This window comes from Trichoplax adhaerens, genomic scaffold (assembly GCF_000150275.1).
Source record: "Trichoplax adhaerens TRIADscaffold_13 genomic scaffold, whole genome shotgun sequence".
NCBI lineage: Eukaryota > Metazoa > Placozoa > Uniplacotomia > Trichoplacea > Trichoplacidae > Trichoplax > Trichoplax adhaerens.
The window spans coordinates 737,230-753,712 of NW_002060955.1; the positions used below are offsets into that span (position 1 = coordinate 737,230).

General features: G+C 30.9%; 1 protein-coding gene across 1 annotated transcript; it reads right to left on the reverse strand.

Moving 5' to 3' along the window:
- Nucleotides 1–328: 328 nt before the first annotated feature.
- On the reverse strand, nucleotides 329–12,973 carry TRIADDRAFT_30395 (uncharacterized protein; the record flags this gene model as incomplete). The annotated part of the gene is made up of 7 exons (XM_002116066.1): nucleotides 329–504; nucleotides 631–757; nucleotides 1,378–1,499; nucleotides 4,735–4,857; nucleotides 11,085–11,201; nucleotides 12,549–12,668; nucleotides 12,883–12,973. Coding segments are annotated over 7 exons (876 nt in total), but the record flags the coding sequence as incomplete, so codon positions are not given.
- Nucleotides 12,974–16,483: the final 3,510 nt, after the last annotated feature.

The following is a 16,483-nucleotide window of genomic DNA, read 5'->3' on the forward strand; positions in this document are numbered from 1 at the left end:
CCGCTTACACAACCAGCATTAGTACTTTAAAGTTATCATAGTCCCGTAAATTCTATTGTTGATTTCGGCAAAACTTACTGATATGTACAGTATTGTAAAAAAATAAGTAATTACAATTATAAAGTAAGTTAAATGAGCATGTGAAATTTAATATTAATATGTAATCGTAAGTAACTCTTAATATGACTGTGTAAGATTTCACTAAGTGAGACGGTATAGCCTACATCATAGCCCTAAACTTAGCTAGAGAAATTCGCATAATCTGATGGCATATTATGTTATTATCGGAAGCATATAAGTACAGGTTGATAAATAAAAAGATTAATTTTTACCAGATACTCATTGAGTAATAATCGTAAAATAATAACATAGATACATAGCACTTACTACACATCTTAGCTTGAGAATCATCTTTACATTCATAAAGCGTTGTACATCGCCCAGTTAGCGGAACACATTCTCCGCTATCACATTTGTACTCTGATTTTAAACAAGTTACATTACCTATATGATAGCAATAGAGGTATGCTAAAATATCTACCACAATTATAACATCACATACACAATTAATACAATATTGAATAATGTCCTCGATAGAGTGATAACTAGAATTAATATTAAAATTTTTACCACATATATATTCATCTGAATGATCTTGGCAATCATTGATCCCATTGCAACGTTTACTGTGTTGGATACATTCTCCTGTAAAGCAAGTAAAATTATCACCTTGGCACCGTTCATACAAGGTTGAAATCTGATAGAATCCAATGAAACCAGTTGCCGATGATTGTCGTTTCCTTGAACGAAAATGAATTAGCATATTATTAGATGTCGACTTAATTTCTTTTGGTATTTCTTTGCCGCAAAATTGCCCTATAGTTGGCGATGATCGCTGTGGTCCATCGTAAACGAGCAAATATTCAATACTACAACTAGGCGATTCTGGGATATAAAATCGTTGTAATGACAGAATGATTTGATTGCCCGGGGGTACAGTAATCTTATAGGAGCATTCCGAATTTGGTGGGTAGGAATTGGGATATCCATAGGATTTGATTACTCCTTGAATTTTTTGGAAACGATGATTACACGTTGTTGTGTTGATATTTCCAAGATCTAAATTTAAGATGATTAACGTTTTGTAAATATTTTAGTATATTCTACTGTAAAAGAAACTGTAATTATAACAAGAATAGAAAAATTTATAGAACTACAATTATTTTTTATAATTTGAAGCCTGATGAAGATACAGACGTGTCGATATTGTGATAAACAGCTAAGATAAGATAGTGATCGACTTAACACGGTAAGGTAATTATAAATGTAAATCTATACTGGTATAGTAACTAATACATTGGTTAAGTAAATATCTACGGTACCGCAATTAATTTCATCCGTGTTATCAACGCAATCTGTATTTCCATCGCACTGAAGAGAATCAGCGAAACATGTTCCATCTTTACACATCTGGCTGTAGGTTGAGCAAGAGTGATAAACTGGACAAATTTTATAATCAGAAGAGTTGTTAATCATTAACTTATCAATTATAGAGACAAAAAAGTACAAAACATTAACTAATAATTGTCTGGTGTAGAGCCTACGGGTCAATATCATGCTAGCAGATATCTTATTACCTTTGCTACTGATATAATCTACGTAAAAGTAGCTGTTAAAGAGTGCCACAGGCTCAAAAATAATTAAAACTTTGGATTTACTAGTTCTGATTTTGGTCAATTGAATTCTGTTGTACAATTTTTGTATAGTTTCATCGAATTCATTTAGTCCACTTTTGATTACTAAAGATCCACCAGGTACATTTCCGTGCAGTGTTAATGAAACCTGATAACCTCCAGGTACTGTTATAAGAAAGTGTCGTTTCCCAACGCCAAAATAATAATCCGGATATCCAGGTGATTTTATTGTGCCATTCAAATTCGTAAAAGTTTCTTGCATAACTGAAAAGTAAGAACATGCATACAATAAAGTTCAAAGATGAGTGCCTACTCTTCTTTAATTCTCATATGATATTTGTAAAATAGAGAACTTGAAAGGTTTATATTAAATTTATCATTTGCAAGCTATCGATGTCCTACATTTAAAGCGAAATTTGATCGTTTTAGCCGGCAATCATTTCGAAAAGATTTGAAATGATTGTTTACGAGTACGAAATATGTCAAAATTTATTGATTACAATACATTCAAATTAGTTATACTAATCATATATAAAGCTGATTGCCTTTACATCAAGATGATATTGACATTGTGGCGACTATTTTGAAAAGTTATATTAAAGTAAGCGGAATAATGTAAAATTACCTACGATAAGAAACTCATTATCGTATGCTATATCTTAATGAAGCTAATTTATGTAGAATTACATTATCATTTTAGCTTAAATTACTTGGTAATCTTTTATATCGACCATAAAATCGTAACGGTTCGTTGTTGGAATATGACCTAAATGTTAATGCAAATTTTCCTCCAGACAAATAAATTGGAGCTGGATTAGAGCTACCACATATTTGAACTGGCTTATCGTTTACTTTTGCGACAGATAGATAACTTTGATTACAAGGAAAGTTCTCTAATTGAGTTTTCTTTCCAGCATCAAATAGTTGAAATTTGATCATGATAGTTTCATTTTCTGGAATGGCGACATCATAGCTGCAGTAGATCATTCCTTGATAATACTTAGGATAATCAGGTGAAGAAATATCGCCGTCGTTGTCGAAAGTATACTTAGGACATTGTTGCAGAACTAATTGCAATAAAATCAATTTATTTTTTATCTTCAAAAAGTAGCGTAATTACGTTTCGTTAAAATAAAATGATACAGAGCTATTAAATGGCTGTTTCTAATCTGTATTAGGAACGCTATTAAATATTAACTAACTACAATTCTTACTTGCATCTGTGGTGTAAAAGATTATAAAACCTCTACCGGTAACAGATAAATCCGAATGAAATTGAATTACTGTATGCAGACTTGGAATTCGAAAAGGGTTCCAATACTGCTTGGAGCCACACAAAGTAGTAACATGATCTTGCGAAATATTGAATCGAACAAAATCATAACTGCACAATCTTGAATATTCTAACGAGAGAAATTCGAAAAATAGGAGTAAGCTTTCACTTTTATTTCTATAACTAATATCGATGTTGTATAAGCAGTCCATGGAATATGGATATTTGTTAGGGTAACGAGGTGAGACAATGCTTCCAAGTTGAGCATCCAAAGATTGGCGACATAACATTTGCCCTATAGATTAAGAGATATTAATTCTGCTGTTGACAAGACTATCTAAAAACCCTTATTGATTTATTATGCATATAGTATAGCATGCACCATATAAGTACGGCAGCGACAATTAAAAGTCACAAAACTATACCTGTTTTGAAAGATATCTTATAGCCTTTATAGGAATACAAGCTATCTGATGAAAATTTGATTAATATCTCATTCGTAGCACTTTCCAGAGTGATTGGTTGGCCATAAATATCTCCGCAGTAAAGTATCCGTTCTACTTTATTAAATTTAGGATTTAAAATCGTGAGTACGTCAGTGGCACATTGATGATTATAAGATGATTGCAATTGAAGATCTTCAATAGTTATACTAATAGTGTAGCCAGAATCAACTCTCAGCAAGTACGCACAGCGCAAGTTGTTAGGATAAGGTTGGGGATAATTAGGTGAAGTAATATAGCCATTACTTGCTTGAATAGATACGGAGCAGTTTGCTGAATATTCTAGAAAAATGAAATACGCGTATGCTCGAAGATATCAAGTAATGTGTCATGTTCCGTTATTTATTTCTAATGTAATGACTAACGTTAGTATTATATCATTATAAGGATTTAGATATGGTTCTTTATATGGTGCTATGGTCTTAAATTAGTAATCTGTATTTAAATATGACGACATAAATAGACAATATTTAAGGCTGTGTAGGCTAAGAGGTACAGAGAGCTAGCGTAGATTTATTGATTAGATTTGATCTTCTTATTCGTTAGTGACACATTGGACGTGATTTAGTTTCATGTCCAGCTACTTGCTGATAACTTCCGAATTTAACTCAATAAATTAAATATTTTAATGGATATATAAGTTAGGTCATTATTGATTACTAAATCTCAACATAATGCATTATAAGTTAGCGAAAGTATCTATTTACAGCAATTTTGGACTGCATCTTGTTATTAATAAAATTGTAAAATTGAATTTAGGATTATTCAGCTTAACTTGGTATTAAGTGTTAACTTATTCTACAGTGAATAAGAAGTATAGTGAGTTATAAGTAATGAGATCCATTTCATTATCCCTAGCATAATTAATAACAACTTTACAATATCATATGAGTCTCTCTCATATAAAAACAGATCTGAATACTATAATGTAGTTCAAATTTCATTCAAAAATTTTAATATGATATTTTTTCTTGCGGTTACTTGATATTTCCTAGATAATCGTAGGCATTAACTGTTAAATTTTAAAACTATAAACCACATACTATTCAACTGCTTGAGTTACTATTAATTTTAATTAAACGATACCGTAATACATCTCTACATCGTGGTATTTTAAGCTGGTAAATTCAACTAAATGCTAGTATATATTGATTGGAGATTCAAATAAGCGCGACATTATTTTGATATCCACAACAGGAAGGCGCATCAGAAAGTCGTTTAAGGAACTTTAAACTAATAATAATACTTATAATTTCCTTCTTACCACAATCTAGTTCATCTGTCCAGTCATAGCAGTCATATTTACCATTACAGACAACAGCATTAGGAACACACATTTCAATCGAAGCACATGAGAAATAGTTTTCCAGACATACAGTATTATCGTCTGTGTCTTGAAAAATTGGGTAAAATTACAGTATTTCAAATCAATGGTGAGTTTAATCATTAGCGAATATTTTTTCAGCACGATTTAATTAATATTGTTATGTTTAATTAATTTATGAAGTGAAATACTAACTTGAAAAGTATCAGCTATAGAAATTATCGGGTTAGTTGTTAAAATTTTCAATTTATACAGCCATTGCCGATATAATTTAAGATGAATTATGGTTAAATCTTTATAAATTAAAATTGAGCTATTTTATACACTCAGTATGATATTCTAGCTATATGGGCTACTGCTATATCGGTAAATTTTGCAAATAAAAATGGGGAAGATTGATTATTGCCTTGTCTCTTACTTCCTATTTAGAGTTACTTGATGAATATTAGATAATTTCGTAGCATAGTCTAGAATAATCTTATCTAAAGTACCTAATACTTTCCGAAAGCTGGCTTTCAATTTAACATATTCAATTGTAGAGCCCACATTATAGCGAATTCGAAGAAAATTAGCTTGAGATATAGCTGGCCATGGAGTCTCTTGGCGGCACAAGGATAGAGTGTGAGAACTATTGTCTTGATTTAGATAAATTGTAAATGTAGGATTGTTGCAAGTTAACTTTGCAATGCATAGTAGGAAAGATAATAAAACTTTACTTTCATCATCTACTAAAATAATGTAATTAATTTCTTCATTGCGTTGCAAAACATCAGGGGTTTCAATAATTCCATAGTCTTGATCTATAAAAGTAATTACTTTTTTGTATTTTTTAACTGAAAGAAATTGATATTTAATTATTAGTTATATCTCGATTGATATGTATTGAAATTATCGATTCTTGGACATTTTGTATGAGCATAGTCTTTCAGTTTATATCAAAACTTCATGAGATAAAGGAATAGAGCTGTAAATTTGAAATATAGTTTTAATGACATACCGCAATTGCATTGACCATTTTCATCTAGACAATGGTATGGATTTTGACATTGGCCTTGTTTGTCTATACATTGGCCAGCTATGCAAGAAAAATTTCCTCGCAAGCATTTAGGATAATCTATGAAAGTTATTGAAATAAAATGAAATGATTACGGTATTGAGGTTAAGCAAGATCTTGCAAAATTGAAATCTAGCGTTACTTTCGAGTGTATATGTTGAAAATACATGAGTTAAAAGTATTGTCTTACAACAATATATTTCATCAGAATGATCGCTGCAGTCGAAAACGCCATCACATACTCTATTTGCTTCAATGATATCGCCGTCAGGGCAGGTAATATAGCGATAGTTAGTACAATCTAAAATTAGAAAAGATATGATTATTAAAGCAAGGCGAATTCCTACAAGATTGTTGCATTATTTAAATTGAACATAATTGTCGTACTTTCTTGTTTAGCTTGATTAATTTCGGCTCGAAATCCTTGTAAATTAATAATATAGTCCGAGAAAAAGTAAATCAAGAGGCTATTTTTACTTGATCGAATCATTGGCATGAGTAGTTGGCCACAAAATACCCCTAATTGGTATTCCTTTAACGCTTGATGACCATCATATATTGCCACGTAATCGAAACTGCAACCTGAACCTTTCGATTCTTGTTCCAACTGAAAGTTTGTAAAGTTAATAATAACGTGATCGTACGAAAGATCTGCCGAAATATTATAGACGCAAAACTTTCGGTTTGGATAGTTGTGAGGAAAATTAGGTGAAGTAATGATACCCTGGCCGGTTGTACTGTTATGGCAAGGAACTAGGTGCAAGAAAATTTTTATTAACTTGAAATTCAGTCCTATTTGGATATCCAGTAACTCTACTGCAATCAACAGATACATCAAGCTTTCTTAGCATTAGCGCTATATAGAGACATAATATTATCAATTGAACTTACTAATTCCGTCATAAAGAATTTCAAATCCTATATCTGATATAACATAGTTCGATTCAAAAACCACTCGAACCTTGGCTTGTAGATCGAATAAATATGAACTAGGAGAGCTACTTTGAGTAAATACCAATCGAGTGCTGTAATTTTTGTAACCACTTTCGGCTGTTGCTGTCATGATATATAATTTGTCATAAGGCCCTGTTAGATTATAAGACCTAAATTTAATTCTAGTTTGGTATGCGTTGCTATTAATCTTGATATCATATTGACATCGAAAGATTTGAGGATATGAACGATTGCTGAAGGAATGGAAGGAAATTATTCCAGACAATGTTGACAAGCTGTGCTGACAAGACGGAGCTAAATAATAGTAAGTCATAAAACTAGGTTAGTTACTTGGAAGTTAATTCCCTGCCGCCTTATTTTACGGATAGAACTATTTCTGAACGTAAATAAGATGAGATATCCGGTAATTATTTGTTAAATAATTGAAGAAGAAATTTTACATTAATGTTTTTACGTAAGAATTGATTCATAATTCTTTCAAAAAGATAATTATAACGCTAGTTTTTGTAAACTTCAACTTATTTCATGTAAAGAAATTATTTTATGTATAAGCTAAGGAAGTATCTACTACTATAGTTATCTAAGGAAATTAACTTGACGATCATTAGATTAAGTAAATTTGAAATGCATCGGCTTACTACTTTTAAACTACTTCCCAGAAAAGCCGCTCTTTACTTTCATCTTACCTACACTAAAATGAACTTTTAGGCAACGCCTCATAAATGCTTTCAAACCTGAAACTACTGTACTTTATTCTTAATACAATCTGCGTCAAAACTAACAGTTAACACCGATAAGTTTATATGCAGGCCCGATTTGGATAGTAATTTAATAGTTGATATTTTTGTAAGATAAGCAAGTATTCTCGGTAATATTTCATCTTTTTTATTGTAAGATCTAAACTTAATTTCGTTCTAAGTAATTGACATTTTTAGAAGCAAAATAGGCAATCAATCCAGACAGCATTCCTTATTTACTATTGAATTAGGAAATAACACTTACGGCAATTTGCTTCATCGGACCAGTCGGGACAGTTATAAGCGTGATTACATTTCTCTGATAGCGGAATACACGGCCCTTGAAGGCATTTAAATTGGTACTTGGAGCATTTAGATTCTACCAGTTTAGATGATATGATTGCATATTGAATATCAATAAATTTTACTTTTAATAAATCTTCTTTCGTGATAATATCGCTCTATAACGAGTTTTTCATAGATCATAAAGTAATTTAGTGTTTTTCTTATTTTGTCACCTACCAGTTCGCGATAACATGGTATAGGTTGCTCGAAAACCTTTGGCTTCAATCTTACCCCCATAAAAGGTAACTTTTGTAATTCCATAAGACAAAATAGGCTTAAATAATCGTGTTCCACAAAAATTTAACAACTTATTGCCATTGCCATCCGTAATGGAAAGAAAACTAGACAAATCTGGGCAGAAACTAAAGTCAACTATCTGGAAATTAAGAATAACTTTTTTTCGTTCTGGCACAGCGATAGTATAGGTACAAAATGAATCTACAGGGTAATTGGAAGGATAGTTGGGCGTTGAAAAATTTCCATTTGCAGCGGTTAGGTAGCGGTTGCAACTCTTTGGATTGACTAACAGATTCAGTAAAATAGTGAAATATTCAGTTATTAGTCTGATATTTCATTGGAGGTATGGATTGTCATAAGCGATTTCACAATATTATAGACACATTCTTTATAAATTTTAATCTATTATAGTGACTTATTTTAGCATTTTATACGATTCTAAGTCTGCGACTTCTAAATAGCTGTAAGAAACATAGATGGAATATGTCAATATTTCTGTTATTCCTCTTTACAAAGTCCCTTCTCTAACAGCTTTATACAAACAAATAGTATAGATTTCATAATATAATCGCTTCGATAGATGAACGAAACTAAATATTTTCAGGCGAAAATTTTGACAATAATTGAGGTAACTGATGGATAAATAGGATAGTACGATAAGCAATAATATATTGATAGTAACCACGGTATTTGGAAGTGTTGCAGTGTTAAATACTGTATTACAGTAGAAATAACTATGTTCGGATAATTCTGTTAGACTATCCTTATTTAGTTAACTTCTAATTTGGATACACTGTGTTTTAATATAGCACTGACTTTTTATGACAGTGACACTTATACACATACTGAAATTAATAGTTATAATAGGGAATGCAAATCATCTACTTACAGTTCGAATCATTGTGATTGTAATTTACTTATGGTAGATTGTAAATTATCATGGAAATGTTCCGTGATAGGACATATCGTAATCTGACTATTCTGTATTAGTCATTACATGTCTATGTTCGTAAATACTGTTGTCTGCATTAAGGGAGCAGTAGCTAAAATTAATATCTAACTCAGTAAATGATTCTAATGTTAATTGTATTAACTATGACTCATGAACTATTGAGGAGTAGTATATAAATGCAGTATATCGTGAAATAAAGTGGATTCTTAAACTTAGTGTTTAACGTAAAATACGAGGCGCTTAAGTCTTTGTGTAATCTGCTAGTAGAGCAAAAGTGTTTGTGATAGTGCAGATATCGTTCCTTGATAAGTGGTTCAAGAAATTGACTTATTGATCGTATATTGCGTTATCTTGTTGCAAAGCTGTTTTGTGACAGGAAGTAAATCTCTTGAAATTTAAAAGTACGCTGCTTAGTCAATAGCTTTGAGCAACACTTTTACATCATTAATCTGTAGCTGGAACAGAAATTTCTAGTGCGATGGCTTGCTCAAGAAAGTTAATATACTATCGACTCAGTTTTCTATTTAGCAAATGGAGAGATGCTTAAAATGATCGCATTAGACAATTATGATGATAATTAGCGAAAATGCGTTGCATGAATAGACAAATGTGCTAATTAAGTATTCAATTACTAATTGAAGAAAAATCATCACTATTGATACTACTAGACAGATGCAATCATTCCTAATCGAGTTCATTCAATCTGATCTTTAATTAGCAAATTGGTTATTAACTGGGATTTTATGTAAAGATGGGGTAAAATAGCTGCTTCATCGAAGATGATGGAAAAATTTAAAGATTTTCATCGACTTGGTGCAGTAATGATTAATTCAGGATGAGCTAATCTTAACCCTAACAACGATAGCGTTATCAATGTTAGGCATAAACTGCACAAAATGGTGTAATGAAGGTTAATTTTTAGAAGTTTTCTTCAAGTTCTTGTATTTTTTAATTATTCTAGCTTAGTTTTTGAATCGTGATAAGTATCCTAGCTTTAAAAATATGACTTGTTTGGTTGATTATAATAGTCGATTATTACTTAGTATCTTGGTATACGTAAATCTGACTACTTTATTTGGGTTAGAAGTTCAGATAATCCGTAGCTTAATTTTTGTTAATAATCAGATATTATGATTTTTTGATTCAAGCGATATATTTAGTTGATAGAATTTATGTGTGCTAATTTTGATAATTAATTACTGAAGAAGTTAATGATACTTTGTAATTTCATAAGGTATGAACCCCAAAAATTTGATCTGGGATTGTTATTTTGTCTTAGTGTATGCTGTAGAAATGTACAGTTTCAAACTAAACTATAGTTAGTATTAATTTAGTAGTTTCCGGGAGTCTAGGGTATAATTTATCTTATCATATGTATTTGAATGCTAGTTTAATTTGGAGTACTTTAGAATGATAGTTGGATAGTCTAATACCACCGACTGTTCTGCGTAGCATATATAAGGTGGCGTAGTTCGGTAATTTAGTGCAGTTGAAGTTAGAGAAGACAAGAAAAGTCTAGGATAATCGTGAGTTATCACATTGATTCATAGTTTGGTTGGTTGGGCAGTAGTTATGCCCGTGTTTTGTTATTCATTTAAGAAGTTTTGCTTAGATATTTGTTAAAGATATAATAAACTGGTGTTTTTCCCCTAATTTTATTTTGTTTGGACTTCAATTGTTGATAGTTTAATTTAATTTAGTAAAATTTTATTTTTTATTTTGATATAGATTATCAGCGAAGAAACCCAGCAGTATGTAATTTCTTATACAAATTAGAATTAGTGGTATAGCGAAATTTAGTTTTTGTTGTTTATGCCTGCTAACAAAATATGAAGGCATGAACTACTACTGTGCAGTAGACTCAGGAGATTACTACTGAAATAATATTAAAATTTCTAACGGGTTTGACACTGCTGCTTACCACGAAAGTTTGTAGTAGATTTAATTCATATATATAGTACTGGTTATTAAATGTGAATTCTTAATTTTAATAAAATCAGTTGCAACTTACGGCAATTTTGATTGTTGACTGTATCCCAGCAATCAACCTTGTTTTCGCACTTTTGGAAAATATCGATACATCGACCCAGGAAACATGTAAAAGTTCCAGTATGGCATGAAGGATATCCTTACGTTGATAAAAATGTGTAGTAGATAAATAATAGGCCGAAATTTAGCTAGCTTAGTATCTAATTTGACGAAAGCACCCGCTTCGATAAGAGGTCAATATAGTGTACTAATGGTCAATTATAAGTGAAAAACAACATCAAGATTGATCTTTAATGATAGTTATTCGAGAAAAGGATTGAAGAGAAGATCAATACGATTAAAATTATCCAATTTTGTAGTTTTTCACTACCTTCGCAGTAGCACCTGCTCATTTGCCATTATTACGGAATAGAGGAATTAAAATGATGTCAGTATTATAGAATGGGTAAACTGATATATTAATGAAGAATTAAAAGCAAGATAATAAAAATTTAAACTGGCAGGAAATAAGCGTACAAAGTTTTGCTTGAGAATTCTTAAAGACAATTTTCTACAGAATGCTGTCACGGTGCTAACTCACCGTACCAAAATAGTACATGCTATGCGGCTATAATGATATTATAAGCCGAGGAGATTATGTAGCCAGATATAGATTGTAGACGGTACGATTTAAATTGTGATATGTTAAAGGTCATTTATATCTATAGTTGATAGTTGGATTAGTAGTATTCTAAGAGGTGTGTAAAAGCTTGTAGATAAAATCTATTTAAACAATTGGACAAATTAATAAAAGTTAGTTCTTAGTTCCTAAGGTTAAAAGTATAACGGAAATCGAAGGCGTACGAATTATTGCGAGATCGTAGATTCGATTACAACGTTATCTTGTCACGCGGGAGTTTGTGACAAATGCTACATGCAAAACCCATATCTGATGAAGGAAATATAATCCCTGAGTCTAATAAATCTGGAGAATATGGAAGAACTCTTGTCAAATTTTGATTGCAGTAGCCATTTTAAAGTAACAGTTAAAATAATAATAATATTGCTTAAATCAATTACTGTTCGAATCGATGCAGGATTATTAAAATTTCCCGAAATTTGGATAATGATATAAACGTAGAAATATTTATGTGATGGCTGTAATTTATTTGGTCAATATAAAATGCTTCTCGCAACGGCTGATTAAATATATTTAGTGTTATAAAATGCGATGTAAATAAAAAGAATTAGAAATAATATTGTTGATCTACAGAATTATCAATAACACCAAATTTTGATTAAAAACCAGCAGAGTCCCCTACTGAGCTGATAATATCTACTATTCGGATCGAATCCATTTACGTTTCAACATAATACGGGTGATGCTTTAAACTCGAATAAATTTAGGACTTAGGGCAAGTTATGGCTTAAAATATCAGAGAATTTAAATTATTTAACATAGCAGTTTGTTGAATTTGTTATTCACATAATATTGGAATAAACATACCACAGTACTCTTCGTCTGATCCATCGTAACAATCATTGTAACCATCACAACGTAGGGCTCTGCTTATACACTGACCACTTTGACATTTTATTTCAGTAAATTGGTTACATTTCGGATAGACTAGAATTAAGAATTTGATATTAGCTACAATAAACGTGATTTTATCTAGTAATATTGAATATTGATACTGTCAATTATTGTTGGATATCTGAAAAGAAGGCGACTTATAATTAATTTAGCAGGCTAAAAGCGTTAAGTTTATTCTTGTCAATATAAAAAATTGAAGCTTTACTTTTCATCAAAATATTTTTAAACTTATGGTCAATGTTCTTACTACAATTTTGCTCATCAGACATATCTTCGCAATTATACTGAAAATTGCACCAGTTATGACTGGGAATGCAGAGTCCATTATTACATTTAAATTGGGATGGTTGGCATTGATCTGGTACTATCCAGGTTGTAAATTAATAAGAAAATCAAATAAGTATCATATGCATATTCTATGATTAGAAAGCCGCTATTTCATTATGAGAATCGCAAACATCACTGTGCCTATAAAATCCAAAGAGTGATCTAGTATTATGAAAAGGATCTAAGTATTCTAGTATCATTAATTTTTAAAAGCAATATAATCCTTGCTTGAAGTAACTACTTTAGGTCGAGATTTACTTATCCATGGTGTCATCCATACTTATTTGATTTGCCGAAATGAATGTTAAAATTACGGTATTAAAGTAATCTATGTCTCCGTATGATCAGTTAGCTCCTCTTCCTGTAGATTCTACTGATTGAATTAAAGCTTAAACATTTTATTGATTATAGAAAGGAAAATCGATCTTACGATAGTAAGCATTTGCTTATACTACCTATGCTACAAATTGTACGATAGTCAATACAGAGAGAAGCACTACCTATTAAAATACGAGTAGCCTCTGACCGAATTATTTCGGTATCATTTGAATCTAATTTCTGAGTTGATTAACTATTTATTCAACCAAAGTCTGGTAGATTTACTCTTAAAATATGTCCTGCGATAAACAGCCATTAAAATGAAAGTAGGTATATATTTAGTCCTTATTAATTATCAGCATTACATTTATCAACTCTTATACAGTAATACGAATTCTTTCTTACTGATTTCAGAAGTAATATATTCTAAAATCTATTTTACTTAAGCCAATTCAACATTTACTAGTCCAAGATAAAAATATCTACGTGCTGCTTATTTGGCTGATTATAGAATTAGAACATTATGACAGGAAAAGTCTTACCACAGCCGGCGGCCCCTATCAAAGTAGTCTTATTGCACTGAATAGCTGGATTGCAATATTGAGATGTAGCAGTACATTGGCCTTCATAGCATTGAGCATTTTCTCGATTGCACAGGACTTCTCCTATCAACATCCATAAATCGGCCTTTAAACGTTCGAATATCAATTTATATTTATAAAATGTTTGCTAGATCAGGTTGTTGTATCAAATAAATCAAAAAATGAGCTGATGTAATATGTTTTCCATCTAAGAAGGGTTGGAAAACATTATCAGAAGAAGTTGCAATATGTTTTCAAGATCTATTGGAAATTAAAAGTAATTAGTTGCTCGAAATATCAGTTTTTCTAGGTTACCGATAAAAATAAAGACATGACTGGCTCTATCTAAGCTGATATCTCTCTTTATGAAATTATTTAACGACTACAAGAAAAAAAATCGAAAAAGCACACAATTCTTAATGTATGAATAAAAGTGAAAGACATCACTGCTATTATCCAAGCAGGTAATACTCTTTTTTTGAATTGCTTAATGACTGCAAGAAAACATTGCCTATCGACAAAGCATACAATTCTTCAATCTGAATAAGAAATTTACCTAAATTTTCTACATTATATCGTTTTAAGCAAGATTTTCAATCATCAAAGAATTGAGTAACTAAATTCCTTTTCTAGTTTATCTACGCGTTACCAATGATGCGATTATTTACGGTAATCTACAACATTAGACTTATATTTATTTTTGACACAGTTAGCTACAAACCATGAAGGTCTATTACAGTTTCTATACAAGTCCTTAAAAATATTTTCATGTGTAATAAATATCTTACCTTGATTTTGAGTTCTCACAACTTGATATTGGAGTAGTATCAGCCACGAAATGAAAAATGACACCATAATTTTATAGCGACAATGAAATAGTGCTGGATAAAACGGCATTTAAGTACGCGAATTACTTTAACAAAAATTTGCTTAAAGTTCTTATACAAATATCATGTAGAATTTCAATAATATATGCAATTTTAATCACTTTAACAATTTAAAGCGATATATAAACTCTGTTGACACTTTCGCAATGAAAACGAAGTTTAATCGGATCGTAAGCCAGCCATAGGGGAAATAGAACTTTCAGAATTATTTCCTTTAGAAAGGGAGTTTCAAAAATTGAATAGTGATGCAAGTTTTTATACAAAGAAAAGAAACAAAACCATTGACGTAGCCAGGCTAATAGCTGGTTTTATTTGGTCTTATAAAAGCCTACAAGGTCATTGGTAATAGTTTTTGTTTCATAAAGTATAAATTGCTCTATTTTGGCTAACAGACTCTATACTCAGACAGTAGTCATTTAAGTAATGGTAATTACTAAATTACCAATCAAAATGAAAAGTGAGTTACCTATATCGCTGAGAATAGAAAGTTATCAAATTAAAATCATTCAATGAGACGACAATAACATCATTAATTAATTTCCAAATCAAAGTCAACTTTTAATTCCATAGCAGCCAATAAGTAAACTGTTACTAGCAATCCATGTCAGTATAAGATAATAGGATTAAAAGTACAACAATAAGCTTGTTGATAAAAGCCTAGACATCAACAAATTTTGACTATCGCAATGGATATTTTAGAATAGTAAAATGATAAATGTGATAACCTGATTTTATTACATAGCGTTGAGTAGTGAAGAAACATGGCCTAGAGGATATACATTGATTTGAAATTTCAATTAGGTTATTTAGTTAATGACGCCTACTAGAAACTAGCAGATCAAAATATTCAAACTTTTAGCATTTAAATTACACTGATATGTACCTATGAGAGTAAGTATACAAAATTTAAATTTATTCCGACAGCATAATTGAAAGGGAAATGAATAGAATATTTATCATTTGTTAGCAAGAATGAATTGGAAGTAAATTTATCAAATTTTTTCCTTTAGTTATCAATTATCGATGCTTGAATAGGAAATTCCCGTATTTTGAAAATATTAATAGGCGGATTCTGGGATGATTTTATTTCCTCTTCAAAATTTTATTCTATAAAGCACTGAACCACATTAAAAGCCGTACTAATAAAAAGGATTAATAAATTAGAACTTTATCAATTACCTAAGAATTTTCTTGGTCGTTTACTTGATAGAGTTAATATCAGAGGGTTTTGCTTCTTTATTGAATTTACACCTGCACATTTCTATTAGATAAGTGCCTTATTCTATGTTTGTCATAACCCTCACTTGTGGCAAAGGAAAGTAAAGAACTCTAGTGTAGTTACTTAAAACTTGGGCTATTTCTCCCAGTACTTTCAGTTTCTATGAGAGAAGTATTTGAGAACTCGATTTCTCGGCTGATCTCCACAGACAACTGACTAATTATTACACTATTCTTCACGATATGAGTCTTACCGTTTCTTGAGCAATTACTTACTTTATTCTACAAACACACGCGCTTAAATAGGTTTCTACAGTGAATTCCAATATTAACGAGTGAGAATTCATGCTTTATAAGTTACATTAATTAGTATAATACCATTACTAAATATACACGTCGATATTCTCAGACTTAGATAGCTACAAGCTATCAGGTATTAAGACGCTTAACCTTCGTCCATATACAGCTCAATTTTTAGAGATTAACATACCTTATAAACCTACAGTAAATTAACTGC